The sequence below is a fragment of the Astatotilapia calliptera genome, chromosome 15 (assembly GCF_964374335.1).
Source record: "Astatotilapia calliptera chromosome 15, fAstCal68.1, whole genome shotgun sequence".
Taxonomy (NCBI): domain Eukaryota; kingdom Metazoa; phylum Chordata; class Actinopteri; order Cichliformes; family Cichlidae; genus Astatotilapia; species Astatotilapia calliptera.
This window is the reverse complement of record NC_137436.1, coordinates 21512765-21527066: the sequence shown is the minus strand read 5'-3', so window position 1 is coordinate 21527066 and position 14302 is coordinate 21512765. Positions and strand designations below refer to the sequence as shown.

At 39.0% G+C, this 14302-nt stretch overlaps 1 protein-coding gene across 2 annotated transcripts; it reads right to left on the bottom strand.

Annotated features, from left to right (window-relative positions):
* Positions 1-109: 109 nt before the first annotated feature.
* LOC113006847 (plasminogen-like) lies at positions 110-13456 on the bottom strand. Of its 2 annotated transcripts, none has more exons than XM_026143056.2 (19): positions 13334-13456; positions 12362-12497; positions 12155-12261; positions 11748-11862; positions 11070-11209; positions 10752-10905; positions 10555-10673; positions 9739-9901; positions 8437-8561; positions 8197-8356; positions 7604-7785; positions 7364-7512; positions 7185-7278; positions 5593-5707; positions 5238-5312; positions 5022-5162; positions 4167-4273; positions 3310-3455; positions 110-567 (listed from the first exon to the last, which is right to left on the bottom strand). In XM_026143056.2, the coding sequence occupies exons 1-19, from the start codon at positions 13380-13382 to the stop codon at positions 406-408; spliced, it is 2439 nt and encodes an 812-aa protein (XP_025998841.2). In that variant the 5' UTR covers positions 13383-13456; the 3' UTR covers positions 110-405. The 2 variants fall into 2 exon arrangements, with proteins under 2 accessions (XP_025998841.2, XP_080146006.1); XM_080289880.1 differs by having other exon boundaries at positions 10752-10872.
* Between the last annotated feature and the right edge of the window lie 846 nt (positions 13457-14302).

Here is a 14302-nt window from a genome sequence, read left to right as displayed (position 1 = left end):
AACTGCTATGCTGATGACACCCAGCTTTATCTATGAAGACAGATAACACACACCAATTGGTTAAACTGTAGGAATGTCTTAAAACTAAATTAAGTCACACACAATCAAGTAGGAAACAACAACTGAATCTTTATCTTGTATTTCACTCAATGTAACCACAAAGAAGTAGATTTGTAATGCATTTTCTGAAAAGCATGGCTTCTAAAAAAAAAAAAAAAAGTTTAACCTGTTACAGAAACATTTTCATTGCTTTTGAAACCAGTAAGCTGCTCTGCTTTTAGTCTATCCACTTCAGGAGAGAATAGAAAACCGAAAAACTCCATGTCATGAAGTCAATCATTGCCAGAGCAGAACAATATATACAGGTTAAGACATCCTCAGTAAACACACTGCAGATGATAGCTTTTAGTTGGCTTTGATGGTTGTGTCTATCCAGTCCTTAAACTTAGACACTCGAGCGTAGACACCAGGTTTCATGGCATTGGCGCAGCCCAGACCCCACGATGTGACACCCTGCACGACGAACTTGTTCTGCTCATAGCACACCAGAGGACCACCGCTGTCACCCTACAGGAGGAGAACACATGTGTAGAAATAACTACAGTTTTTGATTATGTTTAAGTTAACAGCTGCTGAAACCAGCCTAAAAAAGAGCAGGAAACACGAAGGAAGTTGGGTTTTTTCTGCATTATTGTGTAAGCAATAAACTAGTGCATATTTGCCAAATAAACAAACTATTTGGAATATTAAAAATCTCTTTCTTAGAAAGTAAACATATTTGTGTTAAAATGATGGGGGTAAAAGTGAGAATGGCTCAGGAAATAAGCCAAATACCTGAAACTACAAAAACAAAACATTCGTATTTAGTTATTTCCCATCCATTTTAGAAGCAACACAAATTTTCTATGTCTACAGTCCACACTGTAAATATTTGGGCTTGTTTTTCCATGTTTCCATGTCTAATGAATGTGTATGTTTAATCAAAATATGTTTGTGCCAATACTGAAAGTGATGTGTGCTGTTTAGCCTTTTTAACACACAATAGACAAAGTCAAGTGTTTACTTAAATCCTCAAGAGTGTTGATGACACTCTTTGCAGCCATGCAAATAACCTTTGATCTTTGTCTTTAAATTGTGCTACTCGGGTTGACTGAAATTCTCCAACATTTCTATAATAATTTTCTGGAAAGAACCCCAATAACTCTGGCAAACCAAAGAACTTCCTCTGTGAACTTTTGCAGAATCACCTGACAAAAAATGTCTGATCTTTAACCTCCCAGCTAAATAGTGAAAAGTCTGTTTGTTGCTCGAGTGAAATTGATGTTTGAATGACACAAACAGCTGACCACTGCATTCACCAAAGTGAGTTTACTACTTTCTGTATGCTCCATCAAAGCAGCTCTTTCACCTCACACACTTGAAGAATTTTCAGTATTTGAAACTGCTTGCCTGTTGAGTGCTACATGTAAGAAAGGACAGCTGTGAAATATAGCCCAAGCCGGTTTTCCCCAAATGCATGTGTAAGAAAGCAAATTCATAATATTTGATTCTTATATTTTTCATTTGCATAGCCACATCATTACTCCTCATACTGTTTGACAACTTCAGCTTGAAAGATGTCAAACTATGAGTGAGCTCTTTTTAATTTTCTTTTTCAAGGACAACATATCCCTGCAACAAACCCTTGCAACTGGGTACGCCATGTTAAAACTGCCATTTTTCCCACACAGTTCTTTCTATGTTGATGTAAACCTATTCATATTAAAGCTACGACTTGGAATGTTAATGTACTCAGAAAATCCTTACTGTATAAACCACATATGGAAGAACGGATGTAAAAAGTTAAAACAAGTATGTGTAGTTTTAGCTGGACTAACAGGTTTTATTTAATATAATTAAACATTCGTATCAAAAGCATAAATTACCTGTTATACAATCAGATTTTTCCAAGTATTGGATTATTGTACAGTTCCACATGCAAGTTATTTGATTTTGGTCATTTTATCTGTAAATTTCACAAATGTCAAAGCATCTTTGAGTTTATATTAAATTACATTAACGGGCCATTCGATCCCTATACAACCGTTGCAAGAGCTTGCTTCGCATTGCCGGCAATAAGTCGGACTCGTTCCCGGTGGGTGATGGGCTCCGCCAGGGCTGCCCTTTGTCTCCGGTTCTGTTCATAATTTTTATGGACAGGATTTCTAGGCGCAGCCAAGTGGCGGAGGGCTTTCGCTTTGGTGGCCTCAGAATCTCATCTCTGATTTTTGCAGATGATGTGGTTCTGTTGGCTTCATCGGGTGAGGGCCTCCAGCTCGCACTGGAACGGTTCGCAGCCGAGTGTGAAGCAGCGGGAATGAGGATCAGCACCTCCAAATCTGAGGCCATGGTTCTCAGCCGGAAAAGGGTGGAGTGTCCACTCCGGGTCGGGGATGAGTTCCTGCCCCAAGTGGAGGAGTTCAAGTATCTTGGGATCTTGTTCGCGAGTGATGGGAGAAGGGAGCCGGAGATCGACAGACGGATTGGGGCTGCAGCTGCAGTAATGCGGACGCTGCACCGGTCCATCGTGGTGAAGAGGGAGCTGAGTGTAAAAGCGAAGCTCTCGATTTACCGGTCGATCTACGTCCCTACCCTCACCTATGGCCACGAGCTGTGGGTAGTGACCGAAAGAACGAGATCATGAATACAAGCGGCGGAAATGAGCTTCCTCCGAAGGGTGGCTGGCCTCTCCCTTAGAGATAGGGTGAGAAGTTCGACCATCCGGGAGGGGCTCAGAGTAGAGCAGCTGCTGCTCCACATCGAAAGGAGCCAGCTGAGGTGGTTCGGGCATCTGACAAGGATGCCCCCTGGGCACCTCCTGGGTGAGGTGTTCCAGGCATGTCCCACCGGGAGGAGGCCCCGGGGCAGACCCAGGACACGCTGGAGAGATTATATCTCTCGGCTGGCCTGGGAACGCCTTGGTGTTCCCCCGGATAAGCTGGAGGAGGTGGCTGGGGAGAGGGAGGTCTGGGCCTCTTTGCTTAGGCTGCTGCCCCCGCGACCCGGCCTCGGACAAAGCGGATGAAGATGGATGGATGGATGGATGGATGGGTGGAGAATAATTAACTGTTTGAATTTACTATAGAAACATTATTACTATTACTAAATTCTATGTTGAACTGTTGTAAACAAATGAAACATTTATATATCTGATTTTTTCAGTCATTAGTTTCTGGAAATCTATTAAAATATGTCAGGTCAGTAAGATGAAGTAAAACACACACATTTTATAAACATTCCCCAGTTTTCGTAGGTTTGTGTTTTTCATACCCGGCAGCTGTCCGCTCCTCCCTCGATATATCCGGCACACATCTCGTTGTTTTGAACTCTGCCATTCAGGTATTCTGGTAGATTACACACCTTGTTCTCGATAATCGGAAAACCCTCTTCTTTCAGGACACCATCGCCTCCTGTACCTGCCAACACACCTGTGTGCAATTACCTTCCTCCTCCTCATGGCCATCATCATAAGATGTGTAGCAATACATGTACAGTGGAGTTGACCAAACTGCTAAACCTCCCTGTCCAAGATGTAATGTGTTTAATTAACAAAGAATCATTAATTAGAAATTATGTTCAAAAATAGTAATTATTGCTGGTCGATATAGAGCCACAGTAAAGCTTATTGTTCAAATCCTGCCACTTGCTGGTGAAAGGTTTTCATTGCACTCAATGATTTTCCTTCTGTGTCAATCATCTCTACATTGGCATTTCTAAAGTGTGCGAATGAGTTTTTCAGCTTACAGTGTATCATGAGTTGTAAAGCAACTGTGAAAACATTTCAAACATTTGTTTTAAACATTTTCTTTAATCAAGAACAAAAATGCTAGAAAAAGATGTGAATGGGTATCACTATAGCACTAATACATCTTTGTTAGGAAAAAACTAACTTCAAATGAAACAGAAGAAAATAAAACTTGTGAAACAGTGGCTATTATCAACAAGAAAATCCTGCCTACTTGATGTCCCACCTATGTTTATGAGGACCAGATGTGGCTTCAAACAAACTTTGATTAAAAGCACATAAACGTGTGATTTGTATCAGTTTGTATCAGTCAGTTTTTACTCTGTCATTACAATAAGATCCACAGACATTAAAAAAAAAAGCACACATCTATGTGACGTACCTTGAGTCTCACCCCATCCAGTTACAAAACACTCTGCTGTACTGGAAACTATATAGTCCTTTTCTGGGAGACAAGCTGGCTGCACGTTATCATTTATTATAGCAGGGCTGAAAGAAATGCAAATATCTTTAATGGCATTCACAAGATTAAACTCGTGTCAACAAGTTACTTATTTTTCTGCATACTCCGTTCCAAAAAGGTTGGGACACTGAGCCAAATGTAAATAAGTTAATATCACATAATATAATATAACAATTTTAATGCATGGGTGTTACCATTTTATTGCTAGTATGTATCATATTGTTACCAGTTTGTCACTAAGCTATTGCTAATTGGTTTAACTCATGGGGATACTTTTGCTCCTATATTATTACACAATTACATACATTTTAATGTAATATTATTCCAGTATGATTACTCTTCATACAACATAACACTTATACATTACTTCCACATTATTGGCTACTCGTTTCCACCTTATTACCCCACTATTATGATAGTATAAGCAAGCTGTAATAGACGGTGCTACCCATTCACGGCTAATTATAGATGAATTTGACTGATAGCACTATTGGTTTTTTTTTTCACACTTTCTTTTCATAGATATTGTGATAATTGTAATATCAGATGGATAACTAAATAATTAATAGACAGTATCTGTATGCTGGATTAAAGTATGAGAGCCTGTTTTCTAACAAGTCTGGTAGCTGAGTCTCAGTGTTAATACTTTCAAAAACACATATTTCATCCATGCTTCAGTCCTTCAGGTTAGCTAAGATCAAAGTTCAGATCTGCACCAAGTTGTTTGTGTAATATCATTAATAGCTGACCCAGGATGATTAGAGCCATACTGACCTCTCTAGTTTAAGCAGAGCAATATCTGCTCTGTTTGGTCCCATTACTATTTTCTCAAGTCTCCTCTCTTGTTTCGATGGCTCATTGCCTCTCTCCGTGTGGATACCCAGGAATACCTTGTAGGCTGAAGGCCAAATGGAGCTGGTGGAATAATCAATCACTGTTTGAGTTATTGCAGAATTTGATTTTAATTGTTAATGGTGGTCCTGTTCCTACCTCTTGAAGCAGTGAGCAGCAGAAAGGACCCACTGAGGGTCGATCAGAGTTCCTCCGCAGACATGTTTTCCTATACTAGTAGAAATAGAAACAGGTGTTTCTTTCACAATACAGACGAGATGCAGCAGCAGCTTGCTTTCAAAAACAAATGAACTAAAAAGTGAACAGACAAACAAAACCCAGGCCAAAATCAATATAAAATACTGTAACATATCACTATTAACATTCAATGTATTTATTTCTATAACTACAAGAACAAGTCTTTACAGTATTTACAGTTAACAGTCAAAAGTATTTAAATTACTCTGTACATGTTATATTATGAATGTAAGTCCTTTTGGTGTTATTTTCTCACCTGGTTCGGAGGCTGATTTGCCAGGGCCATGAGTGAGGATTCGACACGCAGCCGCCGACAAGACGACTAAAACAACGTTTTGGTTTGATTACTGGTGTTCCGCACTTCATTTCAACTATAAAGCAGTAGTTCATTGTCATGAATTCTCAGAAGATGAGTGAAACAAAAACACTGAATTAGTTTAAACTTTAAACTTTATAGTCTCATTAGCAACAAGCCAATGGAAAAGTTTGCACAAAAATAGGTTTATTAATCCATTTTACTCACTAAATGGATTTTATCTGGTATCTCTAGCATGTCTTGGTTAGCTGGACAATAATTCAGCAGCACCATGTATTGCCTCACAGTGTCAAAGTCATGTGCTGGGATCCATCAGCTGGCTGTGTGAACATGTTCCATTGCATTTTAGGTTACTGTAGATTAAAAAGACTGGACATCTCTATGTGGTAATCCTGCACTTTTTACCCTCTGAAATCTGGGACAGGCTCCAGTCTCCACACATTATTGAGATCAAGAGATTCTGCTCTTTTGGTTTGGCTTTGGCTCTTATGGCCTCATTTAGCATCACTCTATGCCTTCTATTTAGGTATAATTTAACAAATACGAATGGTTTGTGTTTTTGTAAGCAATTTTTTACTGTTAAATTAAGTTTTACTTTTGTGTATTTACCACTACTGGGGAGAACAAACATGGGGTTTGAGGCCTGGACAGAAGTGTTTTGTTTTCCAGAGTGGAAAATAGCTAGAGGTCAGTGGGTATCATCTCAGTCAAGTCCTAATCTGTTTGTCTGGGGTGATTTGTTTTGGTTTGAATTGCAAAAAGCCATGGTACACCTGCAGCAGAAGTACAGCTGCACAGACTGTTGAACAGTTCTGAGAAGTATTTTTAGGTTTGTTGTTGATCCTGCTCTGATGGATATTTTCACATGTGTACCTGGCCTGTATCACTGCACTCACTGGCTTTAGAAAGTCTGCCCACTACCATCTTTCCCATGATGGTATGATTGTGTGTCTTTGCACATAGTGTGCCGATCAAAATAAAGTTCCAACTCTGCCTGGATTCTCAGCAGAGCTGAACAGGATTTGGCTCTCCCAAACAAGTCAGCTCTTCACATTCACTTACTGCCATTTGTCTTTATCTTTAATTATCTGAAGTCCAAAGAGAAAAAAATATTTATTATCATCACTGGCACCTACTAGCTGCAAATAGGTATTAGTCCTATTTCCACTTCTAAATAATGGGATTTATAGTAGCATGATAGAGCGGTGCAGCATAGATAGAGACAGAGATTTTTTATTGTTGAGACAATGTGTGAATTTCTCTGACCAAAACAATATTTGTTTGATAGTTGCTAATCTCATTGAACTAAGTGAGATATTCACTGTTGTTAACATGGTTAGAATACCAGAACACATGTGGATAGAATCAGACCCAGGTTGAGATGAGTGAATAGAAAGCAAGGGTTACTACAGTCTGCAGTTCAGACTGAGCATCATTCATGCTGATAGAGTGGTTAAAAAGGTTGGTAGATGGTAACAAATTAAAATAAAACACACTGAATCTGAATGCCAACACAAACAATGTTCATATACCACAGTCAGGGATCTGGCAGTGTTCCCATATCCTGTCCCTATCAGTAGTGTAGCACCACGGTCCAATTATATCGTTGTCTGGATTTCTGCAGCTCTGATAGTGGACAGAGAAGTTAGAAGCTAGAAAAAAAATCTGTTCTTACCACAAAGAGTTTTTATTGCAACACCCACGCACTTACATTGCCGTCCAGACCCTTGGTGGGGTGAGTCTCTGGGGTGAAGCTGATGTGACTGTGAGGAGTCTGAGAACTCCACGCCTGGCATGTCACACCATTCGCAGTAACAGAGGTTGGACCTCGGTATGTCGCTCCATTTCCGATCTTGCAGTCTAAAACAGCCGCAGCGAAACAGGGGAAGTAAATGAAAGGTCAAACAAGCTGGCAAGGAAGCACAACATGTGACACTTAAAGCTGATTCACCTTTTTCCGGTGGAGTCTGGATGGCAATGGAGGTGATGTGTGGCCGAGGAGAACTGACTTCTGAAGGTCTGACAGAGCATCTCTTCAAGTTGCAGTGCTCCCAGCGGACTGCGGGGTCTGTAGTGAAACACCAGGGAGCTTGGTCCCCGTCAGGGTTCCTGCACAGATTCCCTCTGAGGTCCCTGTTGTAAAAAAAAAAAAGCCCCTGAAACTTTAAGACATCAACCTATTAAACAAGATATTTTTATAGAGTTATAGAGTTACATATAGAGTTAAGCCCAGAGAGGGGGCTTAATAAATAGATGGATCTAATTGGGGTTGGAAAATTTGTTTTTTGGTTTTTTGCCAGTCAGAATTCTGACTGCTAAAAATTTTCAAAAATTAAAATTCATGGATTTTACCACATAGGTTTAAGGTACATCTTCAGCATACTAACATTCTTCTTGTATGTAGTGATGAATTCCTAGTTCATGTTTGTGTTAGAATATAGTTTTTTTTTTATAATTTTTTTCCCCCTCTCAAGGTCAGCTGTCTTATCCTCTTGTGTCATCCTGTTGTGTTAGCCATAAAAACTGAATGTGTTTAATACTTACGCATCAGGGTAGGCTTCTGGAGTTTTGTAATGTCTGTGAGGAGTCATGGAGCTCCAACTTTGACATTCTTTTCCACTGATGGTCTCTGATGTTATGCCCCGATAACTGAAACCGTTCCCTTCATAGCAGTCTTCCTCATTTGGGGGGATCACTGGATCACCTGCAGCAAGGGATATTGAAAGGGGGGAGATTCACTCATTTTTGAAACACAAGGACGAGATAGATTAACTAACACTATACCTTGTGTGCGTGCAACCCCACACCGTGGCACGTTGCAGTACTCCCAGCGTTTGCTGGGGTCAGTTGTGTAGCACCAGGGCATCAGTTCATTGTTGGGGTTACGACAGTAGTTATTATCCAGACCTCTGACAAAGAAGATGAAAACATATTTGCACTGAAAAAATAATTTTGAAGAGATTTCTTCTTTCTTTTCTCATATTTTTCTCATAAATGTTACTGAATAAATTCAATGAACATTTCAAACCATCTAATGTAAAGTAATATTAAACATTTTCTTTTTTGTTCTTTTTACAGTTCTTTTTAAATAAAAAGTATGCAGTGTTTACTTAATATAAAAATAAGTCAAAGGAGCTTGCAAAGAAAAGCATCTGGACTTCTTTAAGTTGCTTGAAGACGTTTCACCTCTCATCCGAGAAGCTTCTTCAGTTCTAAGGTCAAATGGTGGAGAGTCCCAGATATAAACCTAGTGGGAGTTTCCCCCCACAGAGGGACAAAAGGACCCCTGATGATCCTCTAATCGCCTGAGCCAAGGTGTGAAACTGGGTGTGGGTCCCAATCAGCCAGAGTTTCGGGTGAGCTCATTGTGAAAATGCCAATGTTCACATTTTGGACAGAGAGGACAGATGGTTTGAAAGAGGAGTGAAAGAAGCCATCTATGTCCACTGTGAGCGACCATCTTTGAACAGAGGCGGTGGTTTACAGACAATCACACACACACACACTCCTCATCGGACGGACTCTGTTGCAATACATCCGTTTGTCATGGACCCCACCGGTAACATTTGAACTTAAAAAGACTAATCTTTTACTTGTTCACAAATTTACTTTTATTCTATTTTTTTGCTACTTTGGGGGAAATTTTTATACTTGAAGTTCTGTTAAAACCTGTTGTAATCCTGTGTTGTTCACAAATTTCTTTTAAAAGGCTTAACATCACTGAAGTACTTTTAAGCCACACAACAGTGTTTGTCTGGTTCCTCTGCTGTTCATGTACCAGAGCTCTAAGGGTCGTTCTTAATCTTCTGATACTAGCCCAAAATTACTCATATACAGTACCAATGGATAATAATAATGGATTGCATTTATATAGCACTTTTCAAGACCCTCAAAGCGCTTTACAATTCCACTATTCATTTTACAAGACGAACTGCCAACTCTTGAGCCACGATTACCCTAATAACCAAGGTAATGACTCCACGTAGGTGCTACACACACTAGAGCTGAAAACTATTGACAAAAACTCCCACTAATATTTGGTTCACCACGTTAGGATGGACATTAATTCCTGGATACAGCTCTTACTTGCAAGGGTAGTTTTCTGGGGACTGGTTGTGTTTATGTGGCACCTGAGCCGACCAGCTCTGGCACGTTTTGCCAGACTCAGTTACAGCAATTGTTCCTCGGTATGCTACACCTTCCCCGGTGACACAGTCGACCTCTGGGACAATGGTGGAAGGTTCAGCAGCTGAAGACGGAAGAAAAGATGTATTTCATGTACAATCCAGCAAAAAAAGAAGTGAAGCATATTGTCTGTATTTTGTTGTCTTTTATACTTTCTTACAACTTCATTTACATAAAGTCTCCTTTAGTTCTATTCTTCCTTTTCTGTTATTCATTTTACTTATACTTTTAAGTAGTTTCTGGCAGTGGATGATGGTAGCTTGAGTTTATCTAAATATATATATTTCAATGTTTATTCAACATGGATTTCTGAATGGGCTGTTGTGTTTTGTCTACAAGCTGCTGAATTGGGATTTTGCCATCAATAAAGAACACCTGAAATAAATGTTGCCTGCTTAACTCTGCACCTTGATTGGATTTAATCATGGTACTTAAAATAGCAGGTCACTATAACATTAGTTGAACTTGAATAAACTGAATTTAAATACTTTGCTGCCTGTAAATAGATTGAGCAACAAAAACTATGAAGTTTGAATGTCTGGTTTCATTGGAACATGAATATATTTGTTTGTCTGCAACAACTCTTGCACATGACATTCTTAATTTATGACCATCATGCTAATTGTGTTGCAGAAGAACACGCTGGGCAACAAACAACAGCTGTGAAAGCCTTTTTGTGGTTCATTAATGAGGAAACATTTTAAAATGGAGACTTACTGCAGCGCGGTATGGCGCAGTAGTCCCACCGTTTGGATGGGTTAGTGGTGAAGCACCATGGTCGGGGATCTCCATCTGGATTTCTGCAGTAGTTCTCCTCAAGATATTTTTGTGGTAGACTGCACAGAGTATAAGAAGAAGTATCCAGAAAGTAATCCAGAAAAGGCTTGTTAAACTCACAAAGGTTTTGCACTTACCTGCTGGGATGGTAGTCATGGTTGTGAGGTTTCTGAGAGTCCCAGCGTTGGCAGGTGAAGCCGTTTTCAGTGGTGGAGATTTTTCCTTTGTAGTCCTCACCATTGCAGACTATACATTCCTCTGGGAAGGAAAATCCCTGATGTATCTGATATGCTGGGCCATGGATAGCAGATAATGTTGTCCCAAATTATATATTAGTATTAAACCAAATGAAGACCATTGAATGTAAAATAGCTGCTAGAGTATAATTAGATATGTGTGTGTGTGTGTGTGTGTGTGTGTGTGTGTGTGTGTGTGTGTGTGTGTGTGTGTGTTACCAGAGCAGCTGGGTACGTTGCAGTGCTCCCAGCGTTTCTGGGGGTCAGTGGTGTAACACCAGGGTCCCCCTTTGTCCCCATCAGGGTTTCTGCAGAAGTTGGACTCCAGATCTGCTCGTGGGTGGCTCTGTGGCGTGAAACTGCAGCAGAAACATTAACAAAAATTAATGTAATCAATAAAATACAAAATTTTATTGATGACTTATAAAGCACTGAATGGACAGGCTCCAGAATATCTGTCTGACTTACTGCAGCGTTATATGCCCTTTAGAGCTCTTAGATCAAGCGATCTCTTGATCTTGGTCACATCTAAGTCGAGACTGGTTCACAGAGGTGACCGGACGTTTGCAGTTGTGGCACTGAAATTGTGGAATGATTTACCTCTCCACATTAGAAAGGCCCCGACCGTCAATCTTTTCAAATCCAATCTTAAAACACATTTTTACTCATTGGCTTTCAACACTGCATGAGAGTTACTATCTATCTACTTACTCATCTGTTACCTGGTATTCGTTATTTGTTATTGATGTCGTTTGTTATTGATGTCATTTGTTACTGTGCAATTTTTATGTTTGCACAGCACTTTGGCCAACATTTTGTTGTTATTAAATGTTCTATAGAAATAAAATAATAATAAAAAGATAAGAAATGGTTAAGTTAAATCAGTTGAATACATACTTTGGCCTGTGTGGGTAGCTTGCGTCCCATCTCTGACAGACCTGTTCTGATTTTGTTCTGGACTTTGTTCCTCTGTAATCTGTTCCTATCCCATTTGCGCATTCTAAGAGATATTCTAGAAAAGAAAAGAAAAGAAAAAAGAAACAACAGGACTCTACTATTGTGTTGTATTCAATCAGATTGAACCACAGTAGTGTTTAACTTGCAATCCAGCTCCACTGTGTTTGCAGACACAGTCCAAACATCATTGATCATGACACATTGGCTAAAAATTAACCACAATGTTAGGAAAACTAAAAAGATCACACAAACCAGAGTAGAACAGTCACCAGAGACAAAGAAAATAAAATGCAAAAACAGACATCTCAGTCTTATATCACTTATATCAGGAATTTGAAGATCATTACCGTTTTTTTCATATAAAGCTGTGTTTCTTCTGCGCATGATATTCTCTGTTTTAGAGTTTGCAGCTGCTGTCCAGCACTCGCTGTCGTTTTCATCATACATAAAAGTCCTGTTTTTAAAAAAAGTACATATGTATATAAATGTAGTGTGTGTGCGCACTGTTTAATACCCAAGATGAAAACAATTGGGAGTGTGAGGTATGAACTTACCTGCATGTGAAGAGGGTTTCAGTGTTGCATTTGGTAGCACATTCGGCCAAAGTGCTGACTGAATACATTCGTTTATTCAGTGAGAGGATCCATGCCCCTTCAGTTCTGGAGTAGCCCTCTATCTCAGTAGCACCAACTGCAATCATACACACACACAAAAAAAAAATCCCCCAAAGCTTTATTTATTAACTGATTGATTTGTTAGCTTATTCTTTGCTGTTTGCCTGAACATTTCCAAAATTATTTAAGCTTCTGTTACATTACTGGGATGTAATTAAGGTAGATAGGATAAAAAATGTAAGAGAAATCACTTTCTTTTGTTGATTTGACCTAATCTTGAATCAGAAAGTCTACATTATTAGTTACACTGGTGGATACTCTTATTAAGCATGTCGAAATTTTCAAATGGGGATGTCAATGTATTTACAAATGATCCTACTAAGGAAAAATTCACGCTTCCGATTCCTCTAAACACTAGGTTTCAGGATTTTTTTTCTTTTTTCTATTTTTTCATTCTGTATGATGGCATTGAGAGTTGATATCTCTATTTTGGTCATCACAGCCACACAGGTGTGTCTATTAGCATAGAAGCCCCTCCTACCTCCACTCAAACCTTCTGTTTGCAAGAGATAGTCAATCAGATAAAAGACAGCTAAAGAAGGTCGTTTTAGACCATAGATGGGCTGAGAGAAATTCCATCCATTACATCCATTATATAAAACATCTTTGCTTTGAGCCCACAGTTAACATCATCTATCAGTTGTAGACATGAGGTTTAGCTTTAAATTGATTATTCAATGCTGTCTGTTCTGACCTGTTTCCATTACATTTATGTGGCTGTGTGAACAAAAACTCTGCATTTAAGATCCTAATACATATCGATGAGGCACTCTCACAGTGAATCCAACAACTGCCTCTTCAATGGCTATGATACATTTATTAATAATTATCATTCAAAGATGAATATCTTACCACTGCAGAGCAAAGCTCCAAGGAGGAAAGCTGCTGTGTTCAGGTCCATGGTGAGACCCTAATATGATCAGATACCTCCTGGTTTATTGTTGGACTTCTTTTAGCATGTTGGGAGGACCAATAGGACAGCTCAGTTATTAGTTAATCATTGTCCTGACAAGGACAGCAAAAGGGCAGCAGGTCGAAATCCTTGTTTATGAGAGATTTTGGAGCAAAACAGAAGAAAAAAATGTGATTAAAAACACAGCAATTTAATTATTTTCTGCTGCATCGTTATGAAACACAGCTGGAGTGCATGTAACACCTCAAGAATTTATCTGTTCTCAGATGTAACGACTGGCCTTTTGAACTAATTATTCTTCGGCCAATCCTGTAAAGTTTTGGAAACTTTGACTCTTCAGGTAGCACGTGAAGAAGATAATAAAGGTTTATTATCTTAATAAAGGTTTATTATCTTCTTTTTATATTTCACTTTCATCTCTTTTGTATAACAAAATATAGGCTAAAGGTTTGAGTCAAAGCAAGAATAGTTTTGTGTCTTTATTATTTTTTGTTTTGAATTCTGTTTGGTTGCAGTGTTTATTTATTCATTTTAGTTTAGTTTTTATTAATTGAGTGATAGGGTGTGACTACTTTATCATTGACAAGATGTTGCTGTGCAGCAAATAATGAATTCGAGACTGTGGAAAAAACCCAACACTTTCTGTTTCCTGGCTATGTCCATCTTTTCTATACAGTCTATAATGGCGTGGAGGCAAAAACAGGAAGAGGCAATCTTTCTAAAACTGGCTGGATGTTTGAAATCTGTTTTATTAAAAACTTAGGAAGATGAGACGATTTCTTATTATAACCAAAGAAACACAGCCTAGTCTTTGGAATTAATCTGGCTTAATTTAATTTTGTTCAAATCTGTGATATAAGCAATTTACAAATATGATAGAAGTAAGAGTTGAGAAATCTTACATGAGC

What these genes read in the sequence shown, in the direction of transcription:
- LOC113006847 (XM_026143056.2), bottom strand. Translation starts at nt 13,382, where the DNA reads ATGGACCTGAACACAGCAGCTTTCCTCCTTGGAGCTTTGCTCTGCAGT. An exon ending in CTGCGCCATACCGCGCTGCA is followed by an intron (nt 9,902 to 10,554) that starts GTAAGTCTCCAT and finishes TTCCGTCTTCAG; the next exon opens with CTGCTGAACCTTCCACCATT. An exon ending in CCAGACTCCACCGGAAAAAG is followed by an intron (nt 7,513 to 7,603) that starts GTGAATCAGCTT and finishes CGGCTGTTTTAG; the next exon opens with ACTGCAAGATCGGAAATGGA.